A 20,919-nucleotide genomic window follows, 5' to 3' on the forward strand; every position below is an offset into this window, starting at 1 on the left:
CTCCATAGCAGTACTCAGAACCACAGAGGGGCATTGGCACAAGCTCCAACACCATCTAAAACTTAAGTTTGCCCAGGGTGAACTCCTGAACTGAGGAGGCAGCGTGGATTGGTGGGTAAACCTTGTTCAGGGTTTGGATGCTCAGGAGATCTATCATTAGAGAACTTGTTATGCACCTACTGTATTATTAACCTTCTAAAAAAGCTGAATCAAGTTGCAGATTAGAAGTTCTAACGTCAATTTTAATAATCTGTATTTTTGTTCTTGTTAAGTAACTAGAAAATATTAAAAACCAGAGACAGCCAAGAAACTAGAATTAGGTGAAGGAGGTAAAAAATTAGTCTCCAATTTTTATTCATGACAAGTACACTTTAAGAACCTTATATGATGCCAAGTGAGAGGACATCTTTAATTCATCCCTATTATCTTACTATAATAGCACTCAATACCATATTTCAGAGCTACCATAGTTCAGCAATGTAAGAGTGTCTGTTAATGTTTTCTCACCCCTGCTCTGCAGAATATGTTTGGTTCATCTTATTATGTCATAATAATGTTACAGTAATCAGGCTCAGCGCCCCAGCACTACCACTGTGCTGAAGTGGCCACGCTAATGTGGTAGCTCATTGAAAAAACTATTAAGCAAAATGTATTTTAGATGCTAGATAATTTTATAAGCATTACTTAATTTTTATTCACAATACCCCATCCACATCAAATACTGATTATCCGCATAATCCGGCTTTTACTATACACAGCACTAATGCACATGGCTCCCTTTCTGACAGCACTATGTTTAAAGAAACGTACACTTATTACATCATTATAGCACAAGCCCTGATTAGGTCTCACATTATTATTAGAATGTGCCTGGCCAACATAAAAAAATGTTTACTACGAACATTTTTCCGCACTAATGATAATTCAAAACTATAATTTAGGTAAACTCAGTGATCACGCGGAACAATGATCCAAGTATAAAACCTCTAATCTGTTAGGGTAAATAGAAAACAAAATATAATGTTAAAATGCTGTGTTGAAGCTATTTCTGTTTCATGGTGAAAGTGTAGTGTAGCTAAATCAGCTTTATAAAAAGAAACAAAGTAGTGGGCAGTATGTGAGAATAGATGGGGATATTTTTGCTAGTTTTAGTAGTGCTAGATCATCTGCTACCTTCCCTGTATAGATAATACTATAAAATATGCTGATTGATGTACGTGTAGGTACTGACAGGATGATATTTCAGTTATACTCCTCTTAAGCAAATCTTTTTGTGTCAGTCCCACGATCACAAGTCCTTGTAACGGAACAGTTCTGCACACCTAAAGCTGGCACTTTGATTTTAATATCTTTAGATCTAGTATTATCTTCTTGGTTCTTCCTGTGTAGCATTTTTTCTTTACTTCAATGGGCTTAAAAATTCTGCTTTAGCAATTCACAAAACACAGTCTCTTATGATGTTCTGACTATGATGACACACCGCATGGCTGCAATGTCATCCCAGGTTGTGCTTTCTGAATGGGCAAGCATACACAGGGGTGGAGAAAGAGGTCATGTCAGCTCTTGGCATCAACCAGTGCTGGTGTTGGCTACATTGCCAAAAGATATTAAAATTATGATTCCTGGATTTCAACTTTATTGTGAATTAACAGGGAGGTTAAAGTGTACCTTTGCTTTACTGCATATCGACAGATTCACTTTTAAGCCCACCTTCAGGAAAATATTTTGTTCCTTCCCACCCCACCCTCTCCCACCTGTTCACAAAAAATACCCTCTTACAACTTTTTACTCACTTCTTCAGGGAGTGGAGATTAGTGATCCAGAGCTGCAGCCTGTACCCACCGACTTATGGAACCATAACCATGCTGTTTAGGTTTGGAGCCTGAGAAATGCCTGCCACTGGATAGCATGTGTCTACAATAAAGGGATACTAAAGGGTGCTAAATACTAAATACTAAAAGGTATAACAAATATGTTATACTTACCTGCTCTGTGCAGTGAATTTGCACAGATCAGCCTGGATCCTCCTCTTTTTGGGTACCTCTTCTCGGCTCCTAGCCCTTCTCTTCTGTTGAGTGCCCCCGCAGCAAGCAGCTTGCTATGGGGGCACCCGAGCCAAGCCACAGATCCGTCTGTCCATTCAGACATGGAGCTGTGACCCGGCCCGCCCCCTTTCTCTTCTCATTGGCTGACTGACTTTGAATGACCGCAGTGGGAGCCAATGGCACCACACTGCTGTCTCAGCCAATGTGGTGGGGAGTCCTGGGCAGCCAAGACTCTCTTACAACATTGTTGGATCGAGATGGGGCTCTCGTAAGTATTAGAGGGGCTGCTGCATACGGAAGGCTTTTTATCCTAATGCATAGAGTGAATTAAGGTAAAAAACCTTCTGCCTTTACAGTCACTGTAAGGTTACCAGTCTTTCAAATCAAAATCTGAGGACACCCCATTGACCATGCTCACGTTTGACTACATCCACAAAATCACTCCCTATTGTAGTCACACCCACAAAAACACATTCTATTTTTACCAATCCCCTCAAACTGTTGGTCACATGCTTGTAAGAGAACCTCCCTAGAGGAAAGTTGTTACACTAGTTCCTGCATCAGGGTGGCCCCTGTAAACCTGTGGAACATGAGAGATTTAGGTTACTGATCATTCTTACCTGCTGGAGAACTCCTCACCATCTTATGTCCATAGGGCTACCAGGAATTCATAATAGTCTCTAGCCCAAGTAATACTTCTGGCTCTTCATGATGTACTAACCCTTCATAGAATAGAGTTATTACACATCCCAGCTCACCCAATAACAAAATGTTTTTCTAAATGCCTTACTTAACATGTTTTTGTCTAAAAGTGCAATAGAGGGGCTGACTGCCAGTACTAAAGAATCTCTGCATGGCTACTCTCACAGTCAGTTACCCTGAGGTATACTCCACAGGCCCAAGCTGGGGCCCATAGAGGGGACAATGTGTGGCTGTCTTCCCACCACAGCCATGAGGGCTTCAAAGCTATCTCTTCCAATGCATTTACCTCTCTAGCAGCTCCTCCCCCACTTTATATACCCTAGCCAGGAAGAGAAAGTCCAACCCAGGCTGGATGGTGACAAGGTAGAGACCATCCTAAAAGGGACACTAACCCACTTTCTCATGCTTTTAGAACAAGAGACATACATTTAAAGGATAAGTTCAGTTTAGTGTAGGGGGGCATCGATATTTCCAGTGAGCTGAAAGGGGCTCAGGCTTTACACATACCAATACGTAATATAAATAGGACTCCTGGTAGGTTTACATTTTTTTTTGTAATAAGGCTTTTTGTAATAAGGATTGCAGAGTGCACACATGGTCTATGGTGCCTCTGCACTTGGGGCAATGTGTTTCTGCTTTTCTCAGGCTATAACAGTTGTTGTCTGCTCTAAACTATAAAGTACAAATATGAGTATTTCAAAGATATATCAGTATTTCCCCAGTAGAAATAAAAAAGTATCCCAAGAGATTTTTTCAAATACCAATGTAATATTCTGGAGAAGGTTAGACTAGTGTTTGCAGGGGATGTACACACAGATATACATTAACTTAAACCTGATAGTTTATATCAAAAGGGTACTAACCTTGATTTTAATGGTGTAAAGAAATATATTTGTCGTTATTAAATATTAGAAGAAGTGCCTGGCAAACATTATGAGTTTTTTCCTGCCCAATAGATTTTGTTTATTTCAGATATTCTGTTTTACATTACTCCATAGATTATATTTTCACAATGCACTGGGTAAAATACTATTTATGTAACTCATCAGATTTTTTAAAGCCAGAGTTTAGAACACATGCAGGTAAGGTAACACAATAAAGTTGAGCGAAAGCAGACATTTGCAACTTAAAGTGACCTAGCCAAGGGATGCCATTGCTTTCCTTCTGGTATAAATGTTTGTTGACTGGTTATGTCTAGCTTCAGAGTTACAGGTCCAGAGCAAGCATGCTATAAATGAGTGTCAGAATTTTTTTCAGCAATTTCTTTTCTTTATTTATATATTTGTTCCATGTCAGTTACAGCGAAAACAATGCATCAGCATGACAGCTAGGCAACTAACATTTTCAGAAGAAATGGTCAACAATGGCAGCCTCTATGACTCTCTCATGACAGGTTACCTTTGCAGAACATCTATCAGAGAAGACCTGGATTTTTAAGGAGTGACTGCTGCCGAGGGTGAAACAATGACAGGGCCCTTATGGGTACCATATGCTAGCATAATTGTCCACCTACTTATTTACTATCATTATGTATATTACATCCTTTTTTTAATATAGTTTTCTTTTCTGCTTCCAGAGGCTTGAGCCTCTATTTACTGCTCTGAGTTGAAGAGTCACAACTTTACCCCATTTTCTAAATAAATCATGAACCTTAGAGGAAGGTCAGACTTTACTTGATCTGATTATCGGGATCACTTTCTGACATAAGCATGCATGTTCAGGTAGCCTGAGAAAATGTTTCTCTGTAGAACAGAGAGGGGAGGTTGCTGCAAGGTATTAGGAAAAACAGTAGTGAATAAAAAAGGTCTTCTAACTTGCATGACCAATATTTTTCAGGAGATCAGTCAACCAGGGTTTTCCACTGGGCGGCATTCAACACAGCAGACTGAGAGCATTGTGGTAGAATAGGAGTACTCTCAGGGGCAACTCTGGGTAAAAAAAAAAGGACTGAATTCTGCAAGATGTACCAAAAAAGGCAGGCAGAAGGCAAAAAAGTAGTCACCAGTATTGCCTCTGCACTCCCTGCAGCTGATCTTTCCTCATTACTGACTTACAATGCCTTGTTCTGCACTGTGTCTCAATGTAGTGCTTTGCTTTATCACTTCAGACTCCAAAAGTGAGCAGCATAGTAGTGATATCACCAAATCTCCATCCAAATCTCCTGAGACTAACAGTCAGAGGCAACAGCACCTTTGATCTCACACAGTAGATATAAATCTATAAGGCTGTAGTCACATGAGAGCCTAGGCACACTCACATACCAGGAAGTTCATTGCTGTCTTCAGGAGGAATTCAAGACAAAAAGTAAAATTTTCATGGTAATTCTTCTGCATGATACCTTTAACAGTTTCTAACATCGTACAGTACCTGCTTAGAATTTACAATAAAAGTTGGGCAAGCTGCGATGATTCTGCTTTACATACAAAATAAGCCCCCATTAACACTTCAGTGTTTGCAGCTTAAAGGTCAATACTCCAAAATGCTCAACAAGAGAAATCCCATGTTTTTAAATTGTCCTTGTTCAATTTTGAGCATTCAGCTGCCTGTAGCTCAACCTCTGAAGCTACAAAAGGTACATGAGCTAAACTGAAGCAGAATGGGGCATTTTTGGCCCTATTGACATCGATGGGAGTATGTGAAAAGAACACAATTTGTATTTGTTTTTCATAATCAAAGTTTAAGAGGCCAAAAATGTGCAATCTTGCCCCAAATAAGCTCTCATACAGCACTTCATTTGTAGCAACATCAAAACTCTACAAAAAAGCCTTAAAATCACTGAAACATGCTACACCCAAATGTAAATGGGGTGTAAGGGGAAAGGAGCTGTTATTTCACTTCCTTTGTTGTTAACTTTGAAAATAAAATTCACAATGCCTATAGCTATAGAGGTAGATAAGTGCTTGTTTAACCACTTAAGGACCACCTCACGCCGATGTACGTCGGCAGAATGACACGGCTGGGCACAGGCACGTACAGGCACGTACAGGTACGTTGTCCTTTAAGAGTCCAGCCGTGGGTCACCCGCAGACCCGATTGCCACCGGTGTCCCGCAATCGGGTCACAAAGCTGAAGAACGAGGAGAGGTAAGTGTAAACAAACCTCTCCTCATGCTTCTTATGCCGCATACACACGATTGGAATTCTCGTCGGAAGAAGCTCTGATGGTTTTTCCGACGGAATTTCGCTCAAGCTGTCTTGCCTACACACGGTCACACCAAATTCCAATCGTTTAGAATGCAGTGACGTACAACACGTACGACGGAACTAGAAAAAGGAAGTTCAATAGCCAGTAGCCAATAGCTTCTGTCTCATAGTTGAATCTGAGCATGCGTGATTTTTTGGAGTGTCGGAATTGCATACACACGATCGGGATTACAGACAAAGTTTTTCCGTCGAGAAAATTGAGAACATGCTATCAGTTTTTGGCTGGTGGAAATTCGGACAGCTAAATTCCGGAGGAGCATACACACGGTCGCATTTTCCGATGAAAAGCTCTCATCTGTCTTTTTCTGGCTGGAATTCCGACCGTGTGTACGCGGCATTAGTGTGGCTGTCACTGATCGTCTGTTCCCTGTTATAGGAAAAGAGGATCAGTGACGTCACATGCCAAGCCACGCCCCCAACAGTAAAAAAACACACACACACAAACTTAACCCCTACACTGGCCTCTAGTGGTTAACCCCTTCACTGCCAGTGAATTGTTTACAGTAATCAGTGCATTGCTGTATTAAAGCCAATGGTCCCAAAAATTTGTCAAAATTGTCCGACGTGTCCGCCATAATGTCGCAGTCACAATAAATATCGCTGATCGCCGCCATTACTAGTAAAAAAAAAATTATTAATAAAAATGCCATAAAACGATCCCCTATTTTGTAGACGCTATAACTTTTGCACAAACCAATCAATAAACGCTTATTGCGATTTTTTTTACCAAACATATGTAGAAGAATACATACATACATACATATTGGCTTAAACTGAGGGAAAAAAAGATTTTTTCTATATTTTTTCGGGATATTTATTATAGTAAAAAGTAAAAAATGTTGAATTTTTTTAAAAATTGTCGCTCTATTTTTGTTTATAGCGCAAAAAATAAAAAACGCAGAGGTGATCAAATACCACCAAAAGAAAGCTCTATTTGTGGGAAAAAAAAGGAGGCAAATTTTTTTGGGAGCCACGTCGCACGACCACGCAACTGTCAGTTAAAGCGACACAGTGCCGAATCGCAAAAAGGGGCCTGGTCCTTTAGCTGGAAAATGGTCCGGGGCTTAAGTGGTTAAAGTGATGTTATGGCTTGTTAAGAAAATACTTTAATGTGCATAGTCTGTAAACGGGTTCAGATTAAGCTTCACATTTCCCTAGACCATTCATTTTGCTTAATAACAACAGACATTTTTTTTTTTTGTTCCTAATTTTACTTTAAATTCTCAGCCTCTCATTTTGTATTTTTTTATGCAAATGTAAAGCTTATACTGTATATGACACATTCTTTGTTTCTATCTCAAATTAGCTCTTTATAACCGGGTAAAGGCAATCTACAATTTCTTGTAATAACTAAGCAGGACAACATACTATTACTGCAGATTTTATTGACAGATCATTGTACTTACGGTACAACAATTGCTTGTCGGATATCTATTGATTTCATTCTAGAAATAGCAATAAATCTGGGTTTATTTTTACTCATTTTGCAGCAAATTCTTTTACTGTAAATATGTTCACAGGCTTCCAGCAATTTACAACAAGTATTAAAGATTATTTTATGCCAATGCACAAAGTGCTGCTATTTTGTATTATGGTTATGATTTGTATTGTAGAATAGAAAACTTCACGAAATATACATTATTTCAATTCTTGTTCTATTACACAAGATTTATCAGGCTAAAGGACAATGGAAAATTTGGCAATTCATATTACTCAACATTTTGGTTTGGAACAGCTATCACAGCATTTTATAATGCGTTTATTGTTATTTTAACTCTAAATATTCACTATTATTACAAAAATTAGCTAAATTATTCCAATTACTTATTAAAGCAAGTTTAGATAACCTGGACCCAACAATTATTTCGAGATAATAGGGCCAGGTATATATTATTTAAAAAAAAAAATGAGAGTTTGTTTTCAAAGAAAATATTTTTTCCCAGCCTGTTTAATCATTACAATTCTTAAGTATGCCATTCTTTCCTGTTTTTCCATGGGACCACATAGCAGCCTGGTTATTGCTTTATTAGTAATGTTTTCCAGAGTATGGGCATTGATCCCCAGTTACTTTGGTGGGTTTCAAGTAAGACTCTGCATTATATACCCTGTTTCCCCTAAAATAAGACCTAGTGTGATTGTCGGTGATAGCTGCAATAAAAGCCCTACCCCCCAAATAAGCCCTAGTTAAAGTCCTTGTAGGTCTTCTTTTCAGGGTAGGGCTTATTTTTGAGGAAACAGAGCAGGGCTTATTTGGGTGGTAGGGCTTATATTGCAGCCAACACCGACAATCACGCTAGGTCTTATTTTAGGGGAAACAGGGTACCTCTCTAGTTTGCTTTACTTTGTTTGAGCAACTGTCACTTTCTGATTTTCCTGAGCTTCACCATTTTGAGGATCTTAATATCTTCACATTGCCACCAAAACAGAGACATTGTAGAGGTATGACAAGATATGACATTATGAAATGTCATAGTTCTTCCTTGTTTACTTCCCTTCTTTTTCTCTTCCTACCTCCCATGACACATCACAATGTTTGTGCTCTTTATATTAAAACCAAACTATCTTTTTAGGGGAATTCGGAGAGGTATGCAGCGGAAGATTGAAGACTCCTGCAAAGAAGGAAATCCCAGTGGCCATTAAAACTTTAAAAGGAGGTTACATGGACAGGCAGCGCAGAGATTTTCTCAGAGAAGCAAGTATCATGGGACAGTTTGATCATCCAAATATCATCCGACTCGAAGGTGTTGTTACAAAAAGTAAGTACTACTGTCTTTTTGTTGTGCACGTAGACAAGACACTTGTTTTACACAGGGCAGTTCCATCGATCAATCCCTAACTTAAAAAAAAAAAAAACGCATATGTAATGTTCCAAATTTCTGTAAAGTTTGTATTAGAGCCACAAATATATTATTATACAGTAAATACTATATAGGTTGTTTGTAAAGATAAACATGGTTGCAGCTTTACAAATTCCACATTGTTTTCTCCTAAATATTATATATATCATCCTCATGCAGGTCTAAACTTGTGTCACATCTGTATGGAGTAAAGCAGAAATGAACCAGATTCAACTCTTTTGATAAAGTTGGGTGGAAAATGATTTGCCGAACTGCGGCTGCATCCACTGTTTGGGTATTCTGACAACTGCGAACCCCAGCTGTCACAATACAATAACTAGTAGTGCAGATTTGTCCACCCCATGCTGTTTAGCGTGGATGGAGAAATCACGTCCGTTTTTTTTGTTCAGCCTGCAAGCTAAATAAGAAAATCTATCAGAAAATCTAAAATTTCCAACCCCCTCAAACCTCAGTCCTATTAGTACTTTATCTTCAGAGGACACTACCACCACACACCTGACATCATTTGTAGGCAAGCATTGGACATTGCTAAATTTTCTGCCCTTACAACTACTCCCACAGGCTGAACATTTAAAGAGACAGCAGAAAAGCTTGATATCACAGGGAAGTTAAAACCAGTTATCCCTGGAACTACAAGAGGTATTGGAAAAATGTTTCTTCTGATATCACTAGAGACTTGTTAGGTTACCATTTAGTGTGGTTTTATACATGTGCCTATAACTGAGCTTTAAAGGAAAGCTGTCATGAAACAAATTTCCTGGAAGGCAGCTGCCAGGCTTTAGACTTTGTGCTGATTGTTATTTTGGGAGCCGTACCGCAACTTGCATAAAAGCTGAATACAGCATGTTTTATGATAAATTATGCTTTGGGACCAATACTTCAGAACCCTGTCATTTTAGCTAGAAGCTCTGAGTGCAGAGGGCATAGAGAAAGACTCTACTTCAGGTCCACACTGCATTGGATTTTCAACATTAAATTGACCTAATGCTGCACTGAAATGATGTGGTACTAAGGGCCCACTGCTGGAAGAAAATGTCTTATAATTTTTCTGGAACTAAACGCCTACTAGGAGTAATTTTGGTATTGGTATATAAGCATATTCTGAGGCCGCGTACACACGCGGGGACTGTTCGCCCAACTTTGTCCGTCAAACAGTTTCGGCAAACAGTCCGCTCAAAATTAGCATGGACGGACATGGCCACACACGACGAACGAACAGTTTGCTGAAACCGTGCGCGATGACGTGAACGGCACGTACGACGGGACGAAAAATACGACGTCCTATACACTGCATTATAACTTTCGGCGTGTTAAGCCTTTCTGAGCATGCGCGGAACTTAGTTTGTCGAACAAGCCTACACACGGGCGGACTGTTCGCTCAAACAAGGTTTCAGCGGACAGTTTTACGGAATTTCCGAAAAACCTTGTTCGTCAAACTGTCCGCTGAAACTGTCCGCTGAAAGCCCACACACGAGCGGACTGTCCGCCCAAACACTGTTCAGCGGACAAAGTTGGGCGAACAGTCCGCCCGTGTGTACGCGGCCTTAGAGTTTATCTGTTTAAATCTTTGTAGACCTCTAATAAAGTTGAATCAAACTGTTCTGAGAAAATGGAATAACGCGCAACATATGAAACTGCATTTCTTCTATATGTTTTTATGTGTAAATGTGCCTTGTTTGAACATATTTAAATACATCAAAGTCACCATTAAAAGATGAGCCGTGTTTGTATAGTGTGCTCAATGCTAGTATGCATGGTGCTGTATTAGCAATGAGGAAATATGTAAAAGCTACAGTAACCTTCCACTCCTTTGACTAAGCATCTCTTTTCCCTTTATAACTGTCTCTGCTGCAGGCTTGTACTTGTCTTGCAGCTAATGAGGCCCTAAAACAATTTTACAATGCATTTAACTGCTCTCTTGACCAAAATAATCTTTTAATTACCTTTGAAACAGCAACCTTTTCCCCTAGTCTGGTCTGAGATATGTCTAAAGCCCTTCTGATTACAACTTTACTGCACTAATTGCAGCAATTGCCATACTGTCTCAGTGCAGACATACATTACCTCTATCTACAGTATCTATCTATCTATCTCTCTATCTATCTATCTATCTATCTATCTATATATCTATCTACAGTATCTATCTATCATATATATTATTGGTATACGTTTAACTGTTTTTACATCTTAAGACCAGTCTTCCCAGCTCAATTAAAATCTGTACACTTATAAATAAATTTGGCCATAGACATCTATAGCCAAATAAGGGCAAGCCTTGAGCACAGGAACACATTTTTTATCATACAAAAGGTAAAGTATTACTGTATAATAACCACACACTTAGACAGATGTGGTGATCCTTTCACCAAATTTGCCACTGCTTCAAAACCATGAAGGTTACTGTTATTTAATCAAGAGTCAATATAGCCTAGCCTGGCCAAAAGTAGTGCCTTGCATGGCTACATTATTTCTGTTCTAAAAGGAAAATGCCTTAAATGCATAGTAAAGTAACTTACATAGTTACATAGTAGGTGAGGTTGAAAAAAGACACAAGTCCATCAAGTCCAACCCACTTATACATGTTACATTACATTTTAAATCAGTATGCTACTAGCCAAAGATTTCCTTTTCAAAGTCTAAGTGGCTACGCTATAGAGTGCCAGATTGGGGGTCTGATACCTGTAATTTTGGCAAGAACATTTAGTTTGCTTGGAACCAGGAGGACACCACTGCTCACTGCTCACGCACCGCTTCTACAGGCTTTTGAGAGATGCATTCACTTCTGGCTCTTTGTGATTGTAATTAATAAACGTTATTAGGGTTAATGTGCAAGGTTGTTGGCCCTGTTCTCTCTTTACGAGGATCATTTCATATATATATATATATATATATATATATATATATATATATATGATAGTCTTAAAAAATAATATCAGGCACCAAGTGAAAGCAATCAGTTAACTACTAATGCTATCTATCAAAAATATCATACAAGTTACTGTTCTCTGCATACCATGAACCCTGTTTTCACAGGGTCACTGGGAGTCTACTTCTTGAAGCTTTTGTTAGGCAGCTTCATTTCTCTCTGCCTCCTGTATCACCATTATAACTTCCAAAGCAGGCTTAATTCTAATTAGTGGCTAAGAAACTTTTTAGAGTTGTTGTTTTTTTTTTTTTTTAATTAGGCCTTCTGTATGCAAAAGACTCCAGTGGGTGTGGTTTGGAATAACTTTCCTGCATCATAAGAAGGTGTTCTCAGATTACCAGATTGCTGAAAAGAAGAATGTTGGCACATTTTATTACAGCAATGCCTGGATGAAAAATTAAATACTGGCTGCATCTCTGGGTTACATTTATAGTTCTGACTGGGGTGTACAGTAATACAGATACATACTGGCTTAGTTTCATGCTGGATTTTATTTGTGTCTTTCCTTTTGATAATTTATGTTATTGTAAAGAATTTTTGTTCCTTTAAACCAGGTATGATTCATAAAAGTTAAAAGAAATATCAAAGGCCATACTTGTCTTTTTATATGAACTATAGATACAGGTGACATTTATTCCAAGCCATGTGTCATAGTTCTAAAACTTCCCCAAATTTTCTGATGGAAATAATGGATAACCAAGTTACAATGAGTCAAACGTCAAAAAAAATTGTTGGAACATTGGACTATTTGAAATTAGATAAAAATCGAAACTCTATTCCAAGTCCAATAAAAGAATGGGGAAGGAGTACACATATCTGTCCGGTTTTTATTGTAGTCTGTGTATCCCTTGTCACAGGGAGTGTCAATGGAACAGGAAATAAGGACTCCGCATTGAAGACACCTTTAGCAATAAAAACGTGTCAGATGTTCTATCACTTCATCAGAGCCAGCAAATAGTTGTATAGCTGTTTGTGTCTCCATTGGCAAGATGTTTCTATATTTCTTAAATCTGGCAGAGAGACAAAAAGCAAAGCAAAATAACAAGGGAACATGGTCAAAAATAAAATCCTGAGAGATACCCCTTCCCCACTCTACTCAGATCCTAAAACAAAAAATTGCGGCTAGTGTTGGGCCTTAATTGGATCCTACAGGAATGAGTGTTTACTGCAAGAATCCCTGCAAAATATAAAGAAAGTAAAATTCCATTCAGAATTCTATACAATAATTTAATCATTGCCCATTCTTCCATCATTGGGGGCTCTGTACCATGAATCTTTCAGCAGGTAGCATATTTATAATTTAAATACTCACTTGTGAGCACATCAAACCTATATTGGAGAGGGTAAGAGGTAGGTCAATGCCACAAGAAAAATGTGGTAGGTGATGCAGGTCATGTAGTAATACATAGGATTCACCCATTATGTTTTTGTCTGTGTAAATGCCAATGCAGAGCCTGTCAACACTGGAAGGTAAGACATCAGGTTTCATGTAATTTTGACCTGCTAATATTGACATGAAGAGGAGGGGAAGTCACATCTCAGTGACAGTTAGAGCAGTGTTGCCAACCATCAGTATTTTTACTGGTAGTCAGTAAAAGCGGGTACCTTTCTCCTGCCAGTACATGCCAGTGACAGGTCCGGAGCAGGCCAAAACCATCTGATTGCCTGCTACAGTGTGTTTGGACGGGTCTGGCGGAGAGGGTGCCTGAGCGTGTTGTGTGATGACATGCTGTAAGGAAGCCGATTGGAGTGGCCAGAGCCACGTGTGCAGGTCTTCAAGATGGGAGCAAGGCAAGCCGAGAACAGAACTTTCAGTGCTGTTTGGACTGGAGTGGACTGAACTGACCACCAGGAGTGGACTGAGGCTGTCTCAGGTGGGGACGTGTCGTGTGAGGTGTCATCACCATCTGTGCTGCTGAACACTGCTGTCAGTGTCACTGGGAGAGTCAATTTCATGTGTGTGTGCCTGCCCATTCTAATTTATTGCCTTCCTCAGTCCTGTCCCTGAGCTACTTACTATATATATGCAAATTAACTATTGTACTTGTTTGCAGCCTAAATACTAAAATTTGCACTTAAAACTGTAATTTTGTAACTTTTGGAAAGGCCATGTCACGTACCTTTAAGCAGAGCCCGGAGTGCAGGGAGTGGCCTCTCGTAGACCTCTGACTCGAGAGACCCTGGTAGTGGTGACAGGGGCTCAGGAGCACAGAGGGGCACAAGTGCCTGACCGGATAGCAGGTGGTAGAGGCAGAAGACCGTTGAAGGAGGAGGTGTATTGTAGTCCGGTGTCTGAATGCAGGCAAAGGTGAGATAAGTTCCAGCAGACAGCAGAAGGGTTCCTGTAGTCCAGCAACGGTATACAAGTGATTGCAGGAAGTGACAAACAACGGAGGGGTATTGTAGTCCAACAACGGATGCAGGTGCAATGGATAAGCGGAAGCGGAAGAGTCCAGTAGTCTGCGGCCAGAGATAGAAGGCTACAAACGCAGAAGGAGTACAGCCAGATATTGCGGAGGACTGGGAGGTGTCCTGTAGTACAACAGCAAGCAACTTACAGTTGACGGATGGTGTAACAGTCCAGGTCAGGCACAGGCGGGCAGATCAGGTACAGAAACGGAATCCAGAAGAGTAGTCGGGTACAAGCCAAAGTCGGGGGGCAGGCAGCAAACAGCAGAGTCGGGAACAAGCCGGGTTCGATACGGATCAGGGTACAGGTACAGATGCAGGTACAGGTTCAGGTTCAGATTCAGATACGGATCACCAGGACGCACAGGAACGCTGTTGATCAGGCAGCAAGGCAGTGAGGCATGGATCCAGTTTAAATAGCGCTATTAGCGCCAATTTGCGTCAAACGGCCGCGCGCGCACGTGCACGCGCGCACCGCCGATCGCGGGACGCTCCTGGAACTGGGCAAGAGATCTTCTGCGACTTTCGTCGCTCGGACGTCCGTGAGGAGGATCTTCCTGACATTGCCCCCCCCCAATGGGCAGCCTCCGGATGCCCAACTGGGACATCTTACCTGGGTGAGATCTTTTAAATGCCAGAACCAACCTCTTGGCGTGGATGCCAGTCTCTGGTTCCCAGGAGTTCTCTTCTGGACCATACCCCTTCCACTTCACCAGATACTGTACCTGGTTGCGTCTCTTTCTGCAATCCAAAATTGCTTCTACTTCAAACTCCTCTTCACCATTAATAAGCACAGGTTCAGGAGGGCCCACGTTCCGATCGGTGAAGGGATCCTGGATTGAAGGTCTTAAGAGGGACACATGAAACACTGGGTGAATACGCAGCGATTCTGGTAATTTCAGCTCATAAGCCACATTGTTAATTTTCCTGGAAATTGGGAAAGGACCCACAAATTTTGGGCCCAGTTTTCTAGATGGGCATGTTAATTTTAGATTCAGAGTAGATAACCAAACCAAATCTCCGGGTTTTAGGTCGAGCTCCCCTCTCCTCTTTCTGTCAAAAACTGCTTTGTTGCGTTCTTGAGTTCTTGCCATCGTTTCTTGAAGCAACTTGTTATTGGTGCAGAAAAAGTCCAAAGTTTCTTGAACTGCTGGAACCGTGCATTCTGGGATATTGGCTGATAGGAACTGAGGGTGAAAACCATAGTTCGCAAAGAAGGGAGATTGATTAGTTGCAGAATGAACAGAGTTATTGTAGGAAAACTCGGCAAGTGGTAAAAGGGATACCCAATCGTCTTGCGAAAAAGAAGAATAACACCGCAAATATTGCTCAAGGGTCTGGTTTGTTCGTTCGGTCTGGCCGTTGGTCTGGGGATGATAGGCAGACGAAAATGAAAGATCAATTTTCAAGGACTTACATAAAGCTCTCCAAAATTTTGATGTAAATTGTACCCCTCGGTCGGAAACAATGTTCGCAGGTATACCGTGGAGTCTTACAATCTCCTTAATGAAGATCCTTGCGGTCTCAGGGGCAGAAGGTGTACCCTTCATGGGCAGAAAATGAGCCATTTTGGACAATCTGTCGACCACCACAAAGATAGTGGTGAAGCCTTCTGACGGAGGTAATTCAACAATAAAGTCTATGGAAATCATTTTCCAAGGCCTTTCCGGGATGGGGAGTGGTTTCAGCAACCCCCAGGCTTTGGTCTTGCTACTCTTGTTCTGGGTACAGGTAATGCAAGATTCAACATAAAGTTTACAGTCTCTTAGCAGCTGAGGCCACCAGAAGGTGCGTTGGAGAAGTTCGGCGGTCTTGTGTACCCCAAAATGACCGGCCAATTTGTGGTCGTGGCAAGACTTGAGAACAGCAACCCGTAGTTGTTGGGGCACGTAGATCTTGTTTTCATGCCATAACAAGTTATTGCTAGAGAGTAAGGTGGTGTTTGAGGGATGTGGAGCTGATGATGAAGCCTGCTTAAGTTGGGATAGAAGATCTTCCTGGAGCATAAGGAAATTTCCGGGCGCAAGGATGGTGTCTGTGGGTTGAAGAACTTCGGGTTCACTGAACATCCGGGATAGCGCGTCGGGTTTGGTGTTCTTTGATCCGGGCCTATAGGTTATGTGGAAGGAAAATCTTGTAAAGAACAGTGCCCATCTGGCCTGACGCGGCTTCAGCCTCTTAGCAGTCTTTAAATACTCTAAGTTCTTGTGGTCAGTGTATACCAGAATGGGATGGGCTGCTCCCTCCAGGAGATAGCGCCATTCCTCAAGTGCGGCTTTGATAGCGAGTAACTCCCTGTCCCCGACATCATAATTCTTTTCCGCTTCAGATAATTTACGTGAGAAAAACGCCACTGGGTGTAATAAAGCCTTTGGGCCCTGTCTCTGAGAAAGGACTGCTCCCACTGCAACTTCGGATGCATCCACCTCAAGGATGTAGGGTAGCGCAGAATGAGGATGCTTCAGGACAGATGCTGACACAAATTGTTCTTTAAGGGAAGAAAATGCGGCTTGTGCCTCCGGAGTCCACTGGAACTTGATACCTTGTCTCGTTAATCTGGTGATTGGAGCGATGATTGTAGAAAATCCCTTGATGAATTTTCGATAAAAATTTGCAAACCCCACAAAGCGTTGAATTCCTCTTTTATCAGTAGGGGCTGGCCAGTCCAGGATGGCCGAAACTTTTTGTGGATCCATCTTGATTCCATCCACCGAAATAATCAGCCCCAAAAACTGAATGCTGCGACGTTCAAATTCGCACTTCTCAGGTTTTGCGTACAAGCCGTGTTGGCGAAGCCGAGTGCGAACCCTCCTAACGTGTTCCCTGTGAGCTGGCAGAGAGGGGGAGAAAATTAAGATGTCGTCCAGATATACTAAAACAAACAGGTCGAGAAAATCTCTAAAGATATCATTCACAAAATGCTGGAAAGTCGCAGGAGCGTTGCATAGCCCAAAGGGCATTACGAGATATTCAAAATGTCCGAAGCGGGTGCGGAAGGCAGTCTTCCATTCGTCCCCGCTTCGGATACGGACCAAATTATAGGCTCCGCGAAGATCCAATTTTGTGAAGATACGAGCTGATCCAAGGCGCTGGAATAATTCGGGTACCAAAGGCAGTGGGTACCGGTTCTTGACTGTAACTTTATTTAAGTCCCGGTAGTCAACACAAGGGCGGAGAGAATGGTCCTTCTTTTCTACAAAAAAGATTCCTGCCCCAGCTGGGGATGTAGAAGGACGTATGAACCCCTTTTTTAGATTGTCATCAATGTAAGTCCTGAGAGTCTCCAATTCCACTTCTGTTAAGGGAAATATTCTCCCGAAAGGGATTTCGGCTCCGGGAAGGATCTCAATTGGGCAATCGTAGGGTCTATGAGGGGGAAGTGTTTCTGCCCCTTTCTTGCTGAACACGTCCAGGAAGTCATGGTAGGTCTCAGGAACGTGCTGGCGAGTCTCAACATCGGTCTCCATACACATTAAATGGGGTGAAACCTTAGTTGATTCTTGAAAGCAGTGTTGACGACAGTAGGGGGAGAAAAAGAAAATGTTTCCGGTGGACCAGTCTATTTGCGGGTTGTGTGCCCGAAGCCAGGGCATACCCAGTATGATAGGGAAAAGGGGAGATTCAATAATGTCCAGGCAGTCTCTCCGGAGTTGGGACCTTGGGTTCTGGGGGTAACATAACCACTGATGGCGCAGAAGAAGTTCCCGACACGGTAGGGCCTGTGGTAGATAAGACCTGGACACGCTCTTCCAATCGAGAATAGCCTTCTTGTAGAGATTTAACAGCCTGGGTAAGTCCAGCAAGATGACGGCATAAATCATCCATGGCCGAATCTCCCTGCGTGGGCTCAGACATGGCTGCCTGATACTGTCACGTACCTTTAAGCAGAGCCCGGAGTGCAGGGAGTGGCCTCTCGTAGACCTCTGACTCGAGAGACCCTGGTAGTGGTGACAGGGGCTCAGGAGCACAGAGGGGCACAAGTGCCTGACCGGATAGCAGGTGGTAGAGGCAGAAGACCGTTGAAGGAGGAGGTGTATTGTAGTCCGGTGTCTGAATGCAGGCAAAGGTGAGATAAGTTCCAGCAGACAGCAGAAGGGTTCCTGTAGTCCAGCAACGGTATACAAGTGATTGCAGGAAGTGACAAACAACGGAGGGGTATTGTAGTCCAACAACGGATGCAGGTGCAATGGATAAGCGGAAGCGGAAGAGTCCAGTAGTCTGCGGCCAGAGATAGAAGGCTACAAACGCAGAAGGAGTACAGCCAGATATTGCGGAGGACTGGGAGGTGTCCTGTAGTACAACAGCAAGCAACTTACAGTTGACGGATGGTGTAACAGTCCAGGTCAGGCACAGGCGGGCAGATCAGGTACAGAAACGGAATCCAGAAGAGTAGTCGGGTACAAGCCAAAGTCGGGGGGCAGGCAGCAAACAGCAGAGTCGGGAACAAGCCGGGTTCGATACGGATCAGGGTACAGGTACAGATGCAGGTACAGGTTCAGGTTCAGATTCAGATACGGATCACCAGGACGCACAGGAACGCTGTTGATCAGGCAGCAAGGCAGTGAGGCATGGATCCAGTTTAAATAGCGCTATTAGCGCCAATTTGCGTCAAACGGCCGCGCGCGCACCCGCGTGTGCGCTCCCGCGCGCACGCGCACGTGCACGCGCGCACCGCCGATCGCGGTAACGCTCCTGGAACTGGGCAAGAGATCTTCTGCGACTTTCGCCGCTCGGACGTCCGTGAGGAGGATCTTCCTGACAGGCCAGTAAAAACTTGGCTGTGCCAGTAAATTGTGGGTGTTGTGTCAGTAAATTTAGATCTGGTAGGTTGGCAACACTGAGTTAGAGCCATGTGGACCTCAGAGACAGTAAATGGTTTCACTTCGAGAGGGTTGTTATTTTTCTAGAATTGCAATGGAATTAAGAGAACAGCTATGTTAAGAGAGCAGTTTAAATATGCATAAAGCTTCCTGAAGATATTCTTTAGACAGAGGTCTCAAACTGGCGGCCCTCCAGCTGTTGTAAAACTATGTCCCATGAGCCATTGCGAGGCTGACAGTTCCAAGCATGACTCCCACAGGCAGAGACACGATGGGACTTGTAGTTTCGCAACAGCTGGAAGGCCACCAGTTTGCAACCCCTGCTTTAGAGCCAGCGTTGATGGGCTTTTGTTTTGAACAGTTTCTTTCCCCATACAAGTCTATGGGAATACAAATGGAGGTGAAGCAGAGCAAATGCAGGCCACATGTATTTTTAAAGGATTCTTGATTACCGTATATACTCGAGTATAGGCCGACCCGAATATAAGCCGAGGCCCCCAATTTACCCCCAAAAAAACTGGCAAACTTATTGACTCGTGTATAAGCCGAGGGTGAGACATGCCTGTCCATCCCTGTGTGTGTGTCCGTCCATCCCTGTGTGTCCGTCCATCCCTGTGTGTCCGTCCATCCCTGTGTGTCCGTCCATCCCTGTGTGTCCGTCCATCCATCCCTGTGTGTGTGTGTGTCCATCCATCCATCCATCCCTGTGTGTGTGTGTCTCCATCCATCCATCCATCCATCCCTGTGTGTGTGTGTCTCCATCCATCCATCCATCCATCCCTGTGTGTGTGTGTCTCCATCCATCCATCCATCCATCCCTGTGTGTGTCTCCATCCATGTGTGTGTGTGTGTGTGTGTGTGTGTGTGTGTGTGTGTGTGTGTGTGTGTGTGTGTGTCCAGCCTACCTTTGTCCCGAGCCTCCGTCCCGTGCCTTGCCTCCTTGCCTCCGTCCCGTGCCGTGCCTTGCCTCCTTGCATCCGTCCCGTGTCGTGCCTTGCCTTGCCCCCGTCCCGTCCCGTCCCGTCCCGTGCCGTGCCGTCCCGTGCCCTCTTCGTCGGCGGCCATTGTAAAGTTCAAAAGCTGCGCCGCCGCCTTCGCCTGTGATAGGCGGAACACTGAATTTCCCAGCAGCCTGTGTTCCGCCTATCACAGACGTCGTATCATCCTCGTCCGTAGTACGAGGATGATACGATGTCCGTGATAGGCGGAACACAGGCTGCTGGGAAATTCAGTGTTCCGCCTATCACAGGCGAAGGCGGAGCCGGAGGCGCGGCTTTTGAATAGAATGGCCGCTGTCTGTCTGCTCGACACGCTGATCGAGCGGGCAGACAGCGATGACTCGAGTATAAGCCGAGGGGGGCACTTTCAGCCTCAAAAAAGAGGCTGAAAATCTCGGCTTATACTCGAGTATATACGGTACCTCAAACTGATGTCAAAAGCCCATCAGCTCAAGCTCCTAAATAGAATATGTCAGCAAATAGTTAAATAACCCCGGTTCTATTCAACTATCACTATGATGAGCTACCTTACTGGTCAATAGGAATGTGCAGAGTATAGCAGCCTGTGGCACTATCAGACTAGGACTATCTGGTTCTTTACCAACATTGACTCAGCATTTGACAGTAGGGGCAGGGTTTTGTATGCTGCCACAGGTATGTTTTCTTTATAAATTACAGTATTGAAGAAAAGCCTCATCTATGAATCATGTGAATTACCATAGAAATATGTTATTTCACTATGTGAAATAACAGTAAAATGGCAAGATCGAAAAAGATTAAAGCCTTTCAAGTGCTATCTACTCTGACACCAATACAGTTCTAAAATTTTACTGCTGCTCCAACAAGTAACTAAAAAACCCACTAAAGGAAATTAAAATTTATGATCAGTATAGGGAAATAAAAACTTCCTTTTTACCATGTCAATTGCAGTTAATTAAATTACCAAGAAATCCAAATG

At 42.6% G+C, this 20,919-nt stretch overlaps 1 protein-coding gene across 2 annotated transcripts in view; it reads left to right on the plus strand.

Annotated features, from left to right (window-relative positions):
• Positions 1 to 20,919, plus strand: part of EPHA6 (EPH receptor A6) — a 1,195,522-nt gene that overhangs the window by 966,380 nt on the left and 208,223 nt on the right. For both annotated transcript variants that reach the window (XM_077480173.1, XM_077480174.1), the window contains exon 11: positions 8,521 to 8,706. In XM_077480173.1, coding sequence (XP_077336299.1) covers positions 8,521 to 8,706 — 186 coding nt within the window. The remainder of the gene's footprint in view (positions 1 to 8,520; positions 8,707 to 20,919) is intronic.

Source organism: Lithobates pipiens, unplaced genomic scaffold, assembly GCF_037356315.1.
Source record: "Lithobates pipiens isolate NorthernLeopardFrog02 unplaced genomic scaffold, aLitPip1_a1.2 Scaffold_16, whole genome shotgun sequence".
Lineage (NCBI taxonomy): Eukaryota > Metazoa > Chordata > Amphibia > Anura > Ranidae > Lithobates > Lithobates pipiens.